The following is a 14,861-nucleotide window of genomic DNA, read 5'->3' as shown; positions in this document are numbered from 1 at the left end:
TTGTTTGGAAAATTTTTGTAAAAAAAAGTTATTCTGAAAACAAATTTAATATATTTTCAGACATTTTTTATAGATTTTTTTTTAGAAATATTTTAAAAAATGGAGAATATTTTTCAAACTTTTGTATTATAAATAAATACATATTATCTTTATATAAACCATTAAAATTACTTTTAATACTTTGCTTCTAGAACGGTTTTGAAGAACTCTTTTTAAAAACTATTTTAAAAAATGTTTAAAAAAACTCGAAATAAACTTTCTTTATAGATAAAAACAAAGTTAATATTTTTCTAATTTTCATATTAAACTATTCTTTAAATTCAAAATCCAATAATTTATTTGGTTGACAAAAGCTTTTTTTTTTTTTTAAAAATTGTTTTTAAAAATTATAGAGAATCTCTTGAAATGATTTATGGACAATTATTTTATAGGTAATTATTTAAAAAATAAATTTTTTATTAAATAATATATTACAAAAAAAAATAATATTTTTGCTAACAATTAAATATTAAACCATTTATAAAAAATATAATAAAAATGTTTCGATCAGAATCACTTCCAACAATACACATTATTGTTTTCACCTTCAAAACTAGTATCATCCTTCTTTCTACATTTCAATAGGGAAGGCGAGGGAGGGAAAGGGAGTGATGAGTAAAGAGAGGAGAGGGAAGGGAGGGACGGGGAGAGAGACGAGAGTGAAAGAGAGAGAAAGGGAGGGACGGGGAGAGAATGAGAGAGAGGAGGGGGAAAGAGAGAGAGAGGGAGACGACGGCCTATATCACGGTAGGAGTGGCAAAGTAATGCTTATTTTTAATGCAGGGGGATGGGGGTGGAGAGAGGGAGAGTCAAACTTAGCTGTGGAGTCCGGTGTGTCCTACCACCAAACTTCTCAAACAGAAGACAAAACACCAGCTTCACAAAAACTCTTGATTATGAAATTTGTCAAACAGATTCACTTGAAAAGAAAAGGGAAAAAAAAAAAAAGACAAAGAAGCAATGCAATGGAAGTGCCTATTCTGCTCCCATATATCACGGTCCAATACAGCAAATCAATGTCTTATGAAGAACATCACTTTTTCCAGTTTCCTTCTGATGTCTATCCCTGAGAAAATATTACACCAAACAAAGAAGCCAAATCTACCCAAACACAATTCAATCCCCCAAACCTTACCCTGAGCAACACCCCACTCTTTTCAGAGCAGACGCGTCGTCTTTCACATTTATTCTCTCACCTTGGGCAGGTACAGATGAAGCAGCTCCTTCATCTCCTCCTTCCACCGACTTCTTGCTCACAATGCGGTATATCTGGGTCAGAACCTCTGCAAATGCATTCTCTACATTGGTCGCTTCCAGTGCAGAAGTCTCCATGAAGTAGAGTGACTCCCTCTCTGCATATGTCTTCCCATCTTCTGTTGAGACAGCCACAAGGTGGCGAAGATCGGATTTGTTGCCCACAAGCATCACAACGATGTTGGGGTCAGTGTGATTCCTCAATTCCTTCAGCCATCTGTCAACATTCTCAAAGGTTGCATGTCGGGTGACGTCGTATACAAGGAGTGCACCTACAGCTCCTCGGTAGTAAGCACTGGTGATGGCTCGGTACCTATTAAGTCATGAAGGAATGTTATAACTCTGCAGAGTGATAAGTCACATACAGGAGACAATTCTTGGAACTTGGGGAGATCAACAGGGAGGTTAATTTTATTGACTTAACAGAAATTTCTTCAGCACCTAGAAATAGAAACATTCTGTCTTGCTCAGTAATATTTGAGGATCCCTGTAAAAAAGTTCACTACTAAATTCATACCATTCAGCAAAAATGGACTGATCTGATCGTTGTTTCGTTTGCAACTACCCGATGATTTGTGATGTTTGCCCAAACCAACATCAAATTTGTTGATATTTCATGTTTGCATACACCAACCACATCCACAGACCAATTTGAGAGTCAAAGCAAAACAAAAGGGAAATGTGTGAGCAAACAGCCACAGAAGGCGAAGAGAGCCAAGCATGAGAGATAGGTGAGAAAGACTCGATATAAAAATGAAAAGAAGCTATAAAAAGAAATAAAGTAAGGCAGGTGGTGACAGGCAAGAAACACTCGATACAACTGTATTTGTCTTTCCCACTTTGCCACCAATCTCTATGAAGGACAATCTTCAATAACATGAAGGGACACACCAGAAGGAAACAAAATGAAGAGAAAGGTGCAAAATCAGCAAGGTAAAAATCAATTCAACAAAGTAGAATGTGCTGCATGTTTGCTTTTGCACCTTCACCTATATAAAGAAAGCAGACAAGACTCAAAAACTAGTTACCAATTTCCGAAAAGCATCAAGAAGGAACCAGGCCTTAGCTCTAAAAGAATGGCATGCTTGTACATGACAATTTCCCGAGGCAGAGGTCATTTTTTTATTCTTTCTTTTTTCAGATCAGTTACCAAAAACACAGTTCAAAGGGATGAATCCAACATAAAAGTTTTGGACCCAAAACAGTACAAGTATATGCAGCGCTGTTAAACGCAGACATTCCTCTGTACAAGGATGTTCGTCCAGTTGAGCTCCTCTCTCAAGGCAATCATGCAGTGGATGTGTAAGCAAACCATGGAGTAAAACATTTATTTCTCTGTTGTAAGGTATTTTTTTAACCTTCATGAGTTATAGTGAGTGCTTTTTTTTTCTGATAGGTGAGTTAATAGTGAGTGCTGTCTTAATCATTTTTACCTGTGCAGATAAACTTGCCTTTCTGGATTAGCAAACATCCATTTTCCTTTTTGATTGCACTTTGTATAGAAGTATGTACTTGATGAAAGAATAGTTAGGTTTTGGCATCACTTGTGGTACAGTAATTCCACTTTGAGTACCTCACATCCCGATTTTTACTCCATTGCTGATCCTAAGGATGCTTGGGTAGCGGAAGATATGGGAGGAGATGGACCTTGGATCCCTTGTTTATTGAGAAATTTTTAAAATTGTGAGTTGGAATGGTGGAGTCATTACTTGAGCAGATTCAAAACATAATGTTTCAAAGAGATTATGAGGACAGGTTGGTTTGGAACTTTGGAGATAAACTAAGGGAAGTTCACCATAAAATCCTTTTATGGATCATTGGAGTTTAGTTTTGAAGGTCCTTTTCCAGTGAATGAAGTTTGGGATTCTTGGATTTGGGATTCCTTGAAGGTGGTTTTTCTTTTGCGTGTGTGTGGGAAGCATTTGGGAAGACTAGCTAACAAGAACAGATCAGGCTCTAGCTAATGTGTTCCTTGCGCAAGAGCAATTAATAGTCAGTCAATTATATCTTACTTTAATTGGGTAACTCATATCCTATGGCCCTGATTATTCTCATTTTTTAACATTTTCTAGGAGCTCCATGTTCTGTGAAAAAGATGTTGTTGGGGTGGCACAAGGATGTTTTGTTGGGAAAAATCGAAGAGAAGTTTGGAGGAATGGCTCCTTTGTGTTTGTTCTAGATCGTTTGGCAAGAGTGAAACTGAAGAACTTTTGGTGGCTAAAAGCAGTCGTTTAATTGCTAAAGGGATTTTTTATTTTTATTTTTATCTGGACGCTCGTTTGGTCTAGACTAGGTGGTGTTTGTTTTTTTGGCTTTTTGCTGAAAACCATTTAGTTTTAGAATTTAAGTTGTTTGTTTTTTTACTTTTTCATGACTTATTATAAATTTTTTACTAAATAGAAAAAGCCAAAATATGTGGCTTTTTCTAAATAGAAAAAATAACACAATGGTTTTTTTTACTTTTTAATACTTAATAGAAATAAAATACTACAAAAACAAACAACCTAATATTTAATACTATTAAGTATTAAGGTTCTATTTAGAATTAAGTAAAAAAACAAACACCACCTTAGTCTGGAAGCAGGCTCAGTAAATTGTGATAGGCAAAAACTGCTGGGTTAGTCATCTGCCTCGTAAATTGTGATAGTGTTAGCAAAAGTGTGGAAAATATCAATTCAACAGCAAGTATGAATGCTGTTTGTCTATAGTGCAAATTTTCTTTTATAGGTATCTTTTTTGCCATTACACAAATCAAACCTCGAAACCCATTTGACACTTGAGCTAGGGCTCAAGAGGCATTTGTCTATTTTACACATTAAAATGATAGCAAGGGAAAAGACAAATCCAACAACCAACATTAATGAATAAACAGAATTTAAACCTTTCACCAAGGTGAGTAACTTTCATGTTTACGTATAAAGATGGGAAGGCTTTGTTTAGTCCCTTACATTCTCAATTTCCTCCCCTTTGAATATGGTTCCTTCCCCTTCCATATTTGGACCAAGAATAACTTGAAATCATAAATCTTATATGAATAAGATTTGCTAATGACCATCCATAAGGAATAAGCATCAATCACTCAACAATAGGCACAAACACTTATCTTCCTTGCATTCAGTCATGTGTAATTTTATATAATATAGCCAATATTGAAGCAAACACATATAACATTTTCATGGATGGTACTACATGTACCACTGCTTTCTTTTTCTTTTTGGTGTCCCCATTGGGACTTGAAACTGGAACCTCCCATAAACCCATCACAACCCTTCACCACTTGAACCAGGCCTCAAAGGCTAATTGTAGCCCTGTCCCACCACTTTTACCGCATTTTAACCACCAACTTATATGCCAAGTAGTGATTGACTATAGTAAAAAATGGTCCGTGTTTACTAAATCCAAAAGTTTTTGCCATTTAATCCGGACCTAACACCTAGCAAGGTAATAAAAATGATGACACAACCGGCAATTTTCCATTTTTCTATATTACTCAATAGTCTTCAAAATTCTAATCCAAGTATTAAAAAACATTAAAATCCAAAACATTTAAAATAAAAACCCAACAAAAATAAAATTTACAAGAAAAACAGATAAATCAGTTTGTGTTTATATTTATGCAGATATAAATAAGTAGATAATACACAAAATAAATAGTGTATTAATACTCCAAAAACAAAAAAAAACAAAGAAATTATTGGATTATATATCATCTTATCACATATCAATAGATTTTTTTTTAATTTTTTTTATGGATAAAGGACTCCTTCGGTTCCAGATGCCAGATTTTGGCCATTATCTTCTTCAGGGCTTTTTTCAGTTAAATCCTTCTTTCTAGCATTATCTCAATTTTCTGGATCTCCTCAGGTTTTTCCTTCTAAGTTCGTTTGGAATTCTCAAGTTCCTTTCAAAGTGAAGTCCTTTGTCTGGTTAGTGGCACACAAGAAGGTGAATACTAATGATATGCTACAAGTGAGAAGACCCTACAAAGCCCTTAGTCCTGATATTTGTATTCTATGCATGAAGCGGGAATCAGCAGATCATATTTTTCTTCATAGCTCCTTGACGATTGGGTTGTGGTACAGGTTATTTCAGTTAGCTAAGATGGATTGGGTCCCCCTGAGAAGCATCTTTGACATGATGTCCATCAAATTTAATGGTTTTGGTTCTTCTAAGAGGGGGATTTTTTTGTGGCAAGCTACAAGCATCGCTCTTATTCGGGTTGTATGGTGGGAAAGAAATGCGAGGATTTTTTAGGATAAAGCAAGGAATTCAGAGTATCTTTGGGACTCTATTGTTTTCCTTGCTTCTCTTTGGGCTTTTTGTTCCAAGGTTTTTATGGGGACTCCCCTTAATGTGATACAACTTGATTGGTTAACAGTGTGCACTCCATAAGGAATGGTCCTTTTAGAGTGTTCGCATGTTTTTCAGTGTAATTTACTATAGTTTAACTTTTTTTGGCGGGAGGATTCCTCATCCTTCTTTTTGTACTTCTTTTTATCTATCAATATATCTCTGTGTCGTTTCCAATCAAAAAAAAAAAAAAAAAGAGAAATGTCAAAAAGGTGCCCCAAAGTACATAGGGAGTATATAATGGGACATATTTTTTTTTTTTGATAGATAAAGGAAATTCATTAAAAGCCAAAAAGGCTAAAGAGAGTATACACGAAGTATACCAAGATACAAAGGATCAAGAAACAAAAGGTTCTGACCCTTACTTGGTGGCTAACCAGTTTACAAAATCAAACAACGATAAAGTATGATCCTCAATATACACCCTAGCCCAATTCACAAAAAATGAATAAATAAATAAACAAAAGACTATAAAGATTTATGATATTTATCACTTTAAGTAGATAGTTGATAGACAAAAAGAAAAAACTCTAGGGTTATCAGCAAATAATTCACAAAAATTCAAATAAATAAAATAAAATAAAAATGCCTAAAGTTCAAGGACCAGAAACAAGGCACACTCCGGCACAATCCAGCAGACAATCTATATATGAAAAACTTATATTAGAAAACAGGACCTTAGCTTGTGACATTTTGCTAGTTTACATCCATGAATACAACTAACAATAAAAGTTGCCCATTATCAAATCACACTCCACTGCCATGACAGATGACCGTGGAACTCTGTACTCACCAAGGAATCTCCTACTTGAGGAATAAAAATATTCATGCCAACAGAGATAGCTAGGGTCCAAAGACATGGAGGAGCTAATAACATAAGCATTTGCAGCAAACCTGGAAATTTTTAATGAAATTCTAGGATGTGTATGGCTTAGAGTGAAGTTATTGCCAAGAAAATGTATCTGATCAAAAAAAAAAAAAATTGCTGAGAAAATGTATGGACATGTAGGTCACCATATAGAGAGTTAACCCAAACCAATTCACTCCTTTTTACATGCAGTCAGTGGTCATTGTCACACATGGACAAATCATTTATAATGATTTTTAGATTTACCCATTTGGTGTTATTTGTGCCTAATACTTAAATAGCCTCTGCAACTTGCACCCCACTTAAATAATACCATTTCAAAATTTCTACTAGTAGAGGGACATTTGGTGGGATAATAAAAATTATATGCCTAAATGCCTTTGTGGGCAGTTTAAAGATGCCCCAAATTATTTGAGTAAATTACAAAATCTCATAAATGCTCCAACGGGACCATTCAATTTTAAGTCTCAGAAATGACAACCAAAAAAATATGTTTGTCAACCTTCTCATGCGATCATGCAAACATATGAGCGTGAGTTTAGCAGAATACTACTGCAGAAAATTCCAAACCCACAAAATAGAGGGTTATTGGCTACATATTTAACATTCATGGATTCATCTCAAACCTCGTCAAGCTCCATATTAAGCTCCAAACCCTAATAAACCATCTAATTCAAGAAAAGCTAGAGGAATATTAGATTTGCAAACCATGCTGGTCAACTCAGTAGATGTCTTTCTTTACTGGTATCTGCTCCAAGAACTACAAGAAAAAAGAAAATGTCCAAAACTAAAGCTTCAACTCTAATAAGGATGATCCAGCTAGAACCTTCCATTCTATGCTCCCTTGATACCCAAATACTGCATGCTGAGCCTCCAGCTCAAATACCATTGCCACAGTTTTTTTAATCCATACAACTTACGAGAAAAGCAGAAGCATTCCAAATTCTAGTAAATGACATGCAAAAAATAAGTAAAGAAACCAACATAAAATCACAAACACAAAAAAAAAAAAAAATGATTCAAATGGTTCACCCAATAAGAGTGTATTCACAGGCAAGGACAGTGAACAAACTTCACCAATGATATCAATTTTTTTTCCCTCTTCCAGAAAACCCACCAAAAAGCACCCATGAGCATAATGAAACAAATACTCTTTTAATTCAATTGATTTACCCCAAAGTCCACAACAATTAATATCTAAAACAAGACCTGAAAAATAGTTGCATAAAGAACCAAACTCACAAGAACAACCATCCTAGCAAGAGTCCACCCCAACAACAGCCACCACACTCTTTCTTAAGCATGCTTCATCATGCATATCATAGTCCACAATCATGACAGCCATCACATTCTTACTTAAACATACTACTTAGAGGGGAGGATCCCTCCCTCAACTTCAGATACAAATAAAACCCCACAGAGTTTCAAATCCAAGGCCATTGTTGGACAAAGAACTGCAAGTTAGAAAGTTTTCTTCCCCAAAAAAGTTCCCTCAGACAAAATTGTGAAGAGGAAAAAAAAACAAAAAGGAAATAAGAAATTGAAGATTGGTTCCCATTATGTGGATATCAAGTCTCAATACAAAATTGTTACTCATTTACAGACAAACAGCAAAGAAATGGTATCTCCTAGATATCACAACACAGATCACTCATTTAGCTTCTTTCAGATATCACACAGTAAATCCCACCTGAAAGGTTTACTAAAACCTATTGGGCTATGAGTGTTAGAAAAGTTTAGCATGAATAACCACAAGCTGCAACAAATAGTCTCAAAGCTCAGGCTTGACCATGAAATTCATGCAAGAGATTCCTCCTAGTAACCATCCTGAAATCCAAGGAGGTGTTCTTGAAAAGATGGTGACCTCCATGCTACACCCTTTTATGCCGCATGAATTTAATAGTCAAGCCATAGATCTTCCAGAGAAGAGCATTGCCGGGTCCAGGGAAAGCAGATTCTCAGTTACCCGCTTTTTTTTAAGCACAGGAGGTTGCTCCTAGATCATAAGGCTGATGCTAGTATGAAAGCTGGGCTCTGATTCAGAGGCTTAACCAGCTCGGTTTAAACAACAACAGAAAAACAAGTATACCCGGGAACATAATGGCATCCATTATAAAACATCAAAGGTTTAATACACAAAAAAATTCAGGATTAACAAAAGCATAAAAAAAAATCAAATTTCAAAACCTCTGTTCTTAAGATATACACCTCAAGGTTCAAAACTCAAGCAGTCAAATCCATCAAAAAAATTTACTAAAACCCTCACCAAGGTAACCCTCTGGTAAACCAATCCTGTAATGATATAGTACTCAGAATTGCTTATTCTGAATCGCTCAAAATCCACAAAGGGAAAACAAAGCCCCTCCACAAGGAAACGCATATTTGTCAATTGACCAAATCTTCAAGCCCCTTCAAAGTTCAAATGTTAAAAAGTCAAAACCATCTATAAAATATACCAAAACCTTACCGTTACTACCTCCATAGCCAAGTTGGAAAACAGTCCATTCTAGACATGCATCTAGGATACCAAAAAAAACCTATTTAAAACCCGGATTAGGAAAACCGGAGAACTTAAAAGTTGACCTCTTTAAACTGCAGATCTCAACCAATCAAACCCATTTCTGGAAAATTCACTTAAACCCCAACCCCAACTGCTAGCCCCGGTAATTCAACAAGCCTAATTCAGCTACTTGGCTTAGAAGACGTGAAGTTGATTTTTTTCCCCCAAACCAGAATAACACAAAAATACAAGATTCAAAATTCTACTTTACTATCCTCAGTTTTCTCAGCAACCAAACAGATCACAACAGAAAAGCATACAAAGCTTCACAAAAACACAAAACATCAAAGACCCAGATAAGCAAAAGCAAAGTGATTCGAGAAAAAATCAGACCCAGACAGAAAAACCAAAGTTACTCAAGTGAAATCAAAACCCAGAGAAGACAACCCCAAGTTGCCGAGGGAAAATCAAAACCAACCCAAGATTCAAGGATGAAAGAAACACAAAACCCAGAAAAAGGAAAAGCAAATATCACCTTTCTTGACCCGCAGTGTCCCAAATCTGAGCCTTGATGACCTTGCCATCGACGTTCAAGGTCCTGGTAGCGAACTCTACACCAATAGTGGACTTGGACTCGAGATTGAACTCGTTCTTGGTGAACCTAGAGAGCAAGTTGGACTTGCCCACACCAGAGTCTCCAATCAAGACAACCTTGAAGAGGTAGTCATAGTCATCTTCAGCTCTGTAGCCAGCCATGTCTGATGCTTCCTCTTCCCTCCGAAAAAACCCTAAAAAAATATGCAGAGAGAGTAAAGTAGAGTGGAGATTTGTGAAGGAGAAGGAAGAGGGAAGCGAGAATGAATACTAATAATTATGATTAGAACCTTTGTTTGGCTGCTTAACAAGTGAGCTGAGAAAAAAATGAAAAATGTCTAAAAAGCGCCAGAATCATGTGTGTTTCCATCTGCCATCAACTGTTTTTCTTTTCTTTTCCTTTTTAATTAATAACAAATATGTAATTTTTCAAAATATATCCATAAATTTTTCAATCTAAAAAAAAAAAAAATTGAAATTTGTTTTGAGGACAAAAATTTGAGGGGAGAGAATTGGTTATTAAGATCATAAAATATTAGTATTAAATTTGTCAAGAGATAATATGATTGAGAAGTTTGATAATTATTATTCATTTATATTTTAATTATTTTTTCTTCATTTTAATAAATCCAAGTTGGAGTCATCAATTTTAAAAGTGATAATATAATATAAAATAATTATTAAATATGAATAACTTTTTATATGGATTAAAATAATTTTTTTATAATAAGTGTTTTTGAAATAAATATATCATAAAAAAAATAATTGATTGGTTAAAAGTCAAAATTGAAGTTAAGTTGAAATCATAATTTTTAAAATTAGATATGAAATAGTATTTTATATAAATTAAAATAGAACTTCAGGTAGAAGTTAGGCTTATTTGGAAATTTTTTTGGGAATAGTAGGATGTTTTTTTTTTTTTTTAAAAGGAAAATATGTCTACTATTTATTTATTTATTATTTTTACTTATTTTTTTAGGAGTATCTTAAAGAATAATTATCAAAATACGTAGAATGATTAAAAAAAATATTAGATATAAAAATTATTTTTAAAATTAATTAAAAATATTTTTATTTTTCAAACAAATCTTTAAATTATAAAATATTAGGAACAATTTTTAAAAACTATTCTCTAAAATTGTTTTTGAAAATCATTAACAAACAGATATTATATATATATATTTTAAATCGTCCATTTTTTGTATAAAATTAATTAAATAGATACAAGAACCCAAATGCAAAGTCAAATTCAATTGGTATGGAAGACTTGCATTTTTATAAAATGCTTTTACTTAAAAATAAAATATTTTCTTTAAAACCTTTTTACAATAAAAATAAATATATGGTCATATATTTATTGAAAATATTTTATTTTTAAAAATTGAGCTAAAAATTCTCAATTATTACAATAGGCTCAAAGCCCACTCGAAAATTTTGAGCCAGAGTCGAGCTCGACGTGCATCTAAGATTTGCCCAATTCCGGCCCCATAAGGCTAAGTTTGGGCTGATTTTTTAGCTCGAGCCCGACCCAAAAATACAGTACATACCCACTAAACTAAAGCCTCTTACTAATTTAATAATCAACATGATCATATTTGTTAAATTCTATGGCATGGGGTTGGGCTTGAGCTTGCTAGAAATTAAATTTGGAATTTGGCTCGAACTCAAATGAGGGATGTCCAAGCCCGGCCCGGCCCATTTACCAAACAGGGCCTAAAAGCATGAAAAAAACCATACTTTATCCTTGGCTTTGAACCTCCACTGAAAGGAAGGTGAATAATAAATTCTACCACTTATGATTTTAATATATTTGGTTTTAAATTTAATATGCTGTGCATTGGTCAAAAGCATATTAATAAGAAATATTACTAATAAATGGAATTTGTCCCAAAGTAATTACATTTGGGTTGGCTTTTGAAATTTTTGTACCCATGGATGTACCTTCAAACCAACATCTTAATAGTTTCAGGTATTTTTGAGATCTGACTAACTAAAGTTGCAAATTACTGTAAATTTGAAAATATTTAGTCAATGTTTCAATATAATTTTTATTTTTTATTTTTAATGCTAGTTTTTTTTTAAAATAAAATATAAAATTTCTTATATAAAAAATAGATATCTATCTTGCCTTTTTAATTTTTTTTTTTAAATTTTTAAAAAATATATATTTTTTTACTACTTTAAATTTTAAAAATTTTAAAGGTAATTTTAAGTGTACAAAGTTTGTGTCTATTTAAATAAGAAATATATCTAAACATGCACTTAGAATGTCGAATTTTAAAAATCTATCGGTGCATTGGATGAAAAAAGCCCCAAGAGAGGATAAAAACATATTCTACATTAGCAAAGGTGTCCTTTAATTTCCATGAAGAGACATCTAAATTTTAGTTCACTTTTATTTTTCATTTCCCTTTAATAGTTAAACCATGTAGTGCCATACTTAATGTTGATCAAAGAGCCCACTAGTATATATATATATATATAAAGTCTGCATGTCACATAATGATGATTTTCCTCATATTCATGATATTCTTAGAATGTGCATGGCCATCGACCCAAACTAAAGGTTTATTGTGATAGCAAAAGCTTTCATGCAAATAAGGTTAATTTAAGAACATAAAGATAAAATAATTACGTATATATAATACAAGGTTTTAACGTGGTTCGACCAGTCATGCCTATGTCCACGAATAAGACATAATCATTCCACTATACAATACAGAATATTACAGAGGATAGAACTAGATATATTTATTGGTTCCCGAAACATCCCATGTTTTTCCATTCTTTGTATTTATACCTTATCGCGAGCCCTCCCGCTCCACTAGATATCTTCCATTCTTCCTCACATCTCTATCTACATTATATAGTTTCTATAAGCCCATTTCCATCTCATGACTTTTTCTCTCATAACCTAAAATATTAATAGAGATATTTTTAACAACTTTTCTTATTTTATAAGAAAATTTAATATTTAACTAATATATTAACTTATGAAATATTATATACAATATCATTTACAAAAATAAATATTTACTAATTAGGAATTTAGGACAATTCCCAACAAGGTGCATGGGGAGTCAAACTCATGACCACCTTCTATGTCACCTTCCAGCATAGGACAATTCCCAACAAGGTGCATGGGGAGTCAAACTCATGACCACCTTCTATGTCACCTTCCAGCAATCAAACATAATGTATAAAAATATATCCAGATCTCCAACCTCTTTTTTTTTTTTATTCAATCTCTCCCACTTTCAATACAAATATGAAATTAATAGAATCATTCTCTCCCACTTCTCCAACCTCTTTTTTTGATTCATTCTCTCCCACTTTCAAATACAAATATGAAATATTTATTCTTTCCCACTTTCAATACAAATATGAAACTCTCTTTCTGTCTCTCTCCCTTTATTCATACTTTCATTTCTCTTCTTCATAAGCATTGTTACACCCCAATAATCCTTCCCTCAACATAATGTTGTTATGACAGATTTTAATTTAATTATGTCATTGAAAATCAATTAGTGTTAAGTGAGGATAAACTAAGCCCTTTATAGCATTTGATCATTATTGTTTGGGTGATCCATTCTCGAGCTTAAGAACGACATTGTTACACCCCCAATATATTATTGAGAATATTAGTGAAAAATAATGTCAAAAAATTTATTATTTTTGCGATTTGAGTGCTTGTTTGCTCTTGTTTCCTCGTGGTAAATGGAAATGGATGTATGAGGGAAGTTAGAGAAACTATTTTAATTTTCTTTAGTAATTAAATTGGTATAAAAGAAATAACTAGCTTGAAATAAAGGATGTTTAGATGCCATAAGAAAAAAATATTAAAAATAAATTAATTCTAATCCTTGAGTATGGGCCTTGCCTTAGTTATGAAAGTTCAGATAAGATCGAATTATACAAGTATGAAACTGACCCAATGTTTTTAAATTGTTAAAGTTGCAGCCAAACAACTGGATGTTCCCGTGCCATACCTTCCAATATTACATCATGCCCTAGGTCTGGTGTGTCTATGTATATGTATTTTGGCATGTGCATGTTTGGATAAAGAGAACAAATGTGATTTTATTAATTAAGGAAAATGATTGGAATCTCTCATAGTAATTAAGGTTAATTTGGATTTTGAATATTTTTCACAAATTTTTCTTCACACTAACATTTGATCAGTGTAAAAGAGGACAAGAAACATTGATGTTCCTCATGAAAACTAAGAGGTAATTTATATTAAAATACTAACCAAACAGCATTGCACAGTTTCAAATTGGGTCCAGAACTTTGCTTTGTTGTATTTGAAACAGATGGTTAAAATTAAGCATGGGTATATATATATATCTTTTTTTTGGTATAGTTCAAGTTTGTTTGAAAGTGTTTTTACAAATTCTATTATAAAAATGTTTTTGAAAAAAAAAGTTATTTATAGAAAAATTTAGAAAGTACTTTTAAAAATTGAAAACTTAGAATTACATTTGATAAAATTTTAAAAACATTTTTAAAAAATTGAAAAACAATTTGTAATGTTTTTTTTTTTTAAAAGAAATACTTAATAGATAATTTTCTTAAAAATAGTTTTAAAGAACCCATCAAGGAGTGAGATAGAATATAAAACCCTAAATTCTCATCAGTAGGAGGAGACAAGGGCTTTGACCGCATGTTTGTTTAAGAATGAGCCGACGACTCAGAGACTGTAGCTTAGTTAAGGGAACTCATTGGAGTCATAGTGAAAGCAAGTTCTCATAGGGTGATTATGGACTCAAACCTAGGTGATCTATCCATGATCGGATGAAAGTAAGTGGAGGTTTCATCAAAAGGTATTCTTATAATACCTTCTTATAAACACTTGATTAATAATTTGCTTAAAAGCAGCTCTAAAGAAATACTTCTACTAATAGAAAAACTGCCAAACTTCATTTTCGTCTTCTTCTCATTGATTCACCTTCATTCTTCGTCTTCTTATGCATTCACCGCCATCAACAATGGCTGAGGTCAGTGGGCGGCGCCGCCTTGACTCATGGCCTTTTTTTTTTTTTTTCTCACATTAATTCAGTTTAAATATACTAAAATTACTCTTCCGCAGCAATTGTCCCCCCAAGCCTGCAATCTGTCTGATTCCTGATCTACCCCACTTGCCATAACAATACATATGATCACAAACCTCAATTGGCTTTGTCTAAATTGCAATATATATATATATATATATATAGAAAGACGACAGCCAACATCTTTGTTTTCATTTCCCATTCA

At 33.1% G+C, this 14,861-nt stretch overlaps 1 protein-coding gene across 1 annotated transcript; it reads right to left on the bottom strand.

Annotated features, from left to right (window-relative positions):
- Positions 1 to 1,000: 1,000 nt before the first annotated feature.
- On the bottom strand, positions 1,001 to 9,883 carry LOC117908983 (ras-related protein RIC2). The gene is made up of 2 exons (XM_034822863.1): positions 9,547 to 9,883; positions 1,001 to 1,606 (listed from the first exon to the last, which is right to left on the bottom strand). The coding sequence occupies exons 1-2, from the start codon at positions 9,765 to 9,767 to the stop codon at positions 1,171 to 1,173; spliced, it is 657 nt and encodes a 218-aa protein (XP_034678754.1). The 5' UTR covers positions 9,768 to 9,883; the 3' UTR covers positions 1,001 to 1,170.
- Between the last annotated feature and the right edge of the window lie 4,978 nt (positions 9,884 to 14,861).

The sequence above is a fragment of the Vitis riparia genome, chromosome 19, assembly GCF_004353265.1.
Source record: "Vitis riparia cultivar Riparia Gloire de Montpellier isolate 1030 chromosome 19, EGFV_Vit.rip_1.0, whole genome shotgun sequence".
In the NCBI taxonomy this organism is placed as follows: Eukaryota; Viridiplantae; Streptophyta; class Magnoliopsida; order Vitales; family Vitaceae; genus Vitis; species Vitis riparia.
This window is presented reverse-complemented; position numbering and strand designations above follow the sequence as displayed.

Excerpts from the sequence above, each read along its gene's own strand:
- LOC117908983 (XM_034822863.1), bottom strand. The coding sequence starts at position 9,767 with ATGGCTGGCTACAGAGCTGAAGATGACTATGACTACCTCTTCAAGGTT. Across the intron at positions 1,607-9,546 it reads GACACTGCGGGTCAAGAAAG|GTACCGAGCCATCACCAGTG; the intron begins GTGATATTTGCT and ends ATGACTTAATAG.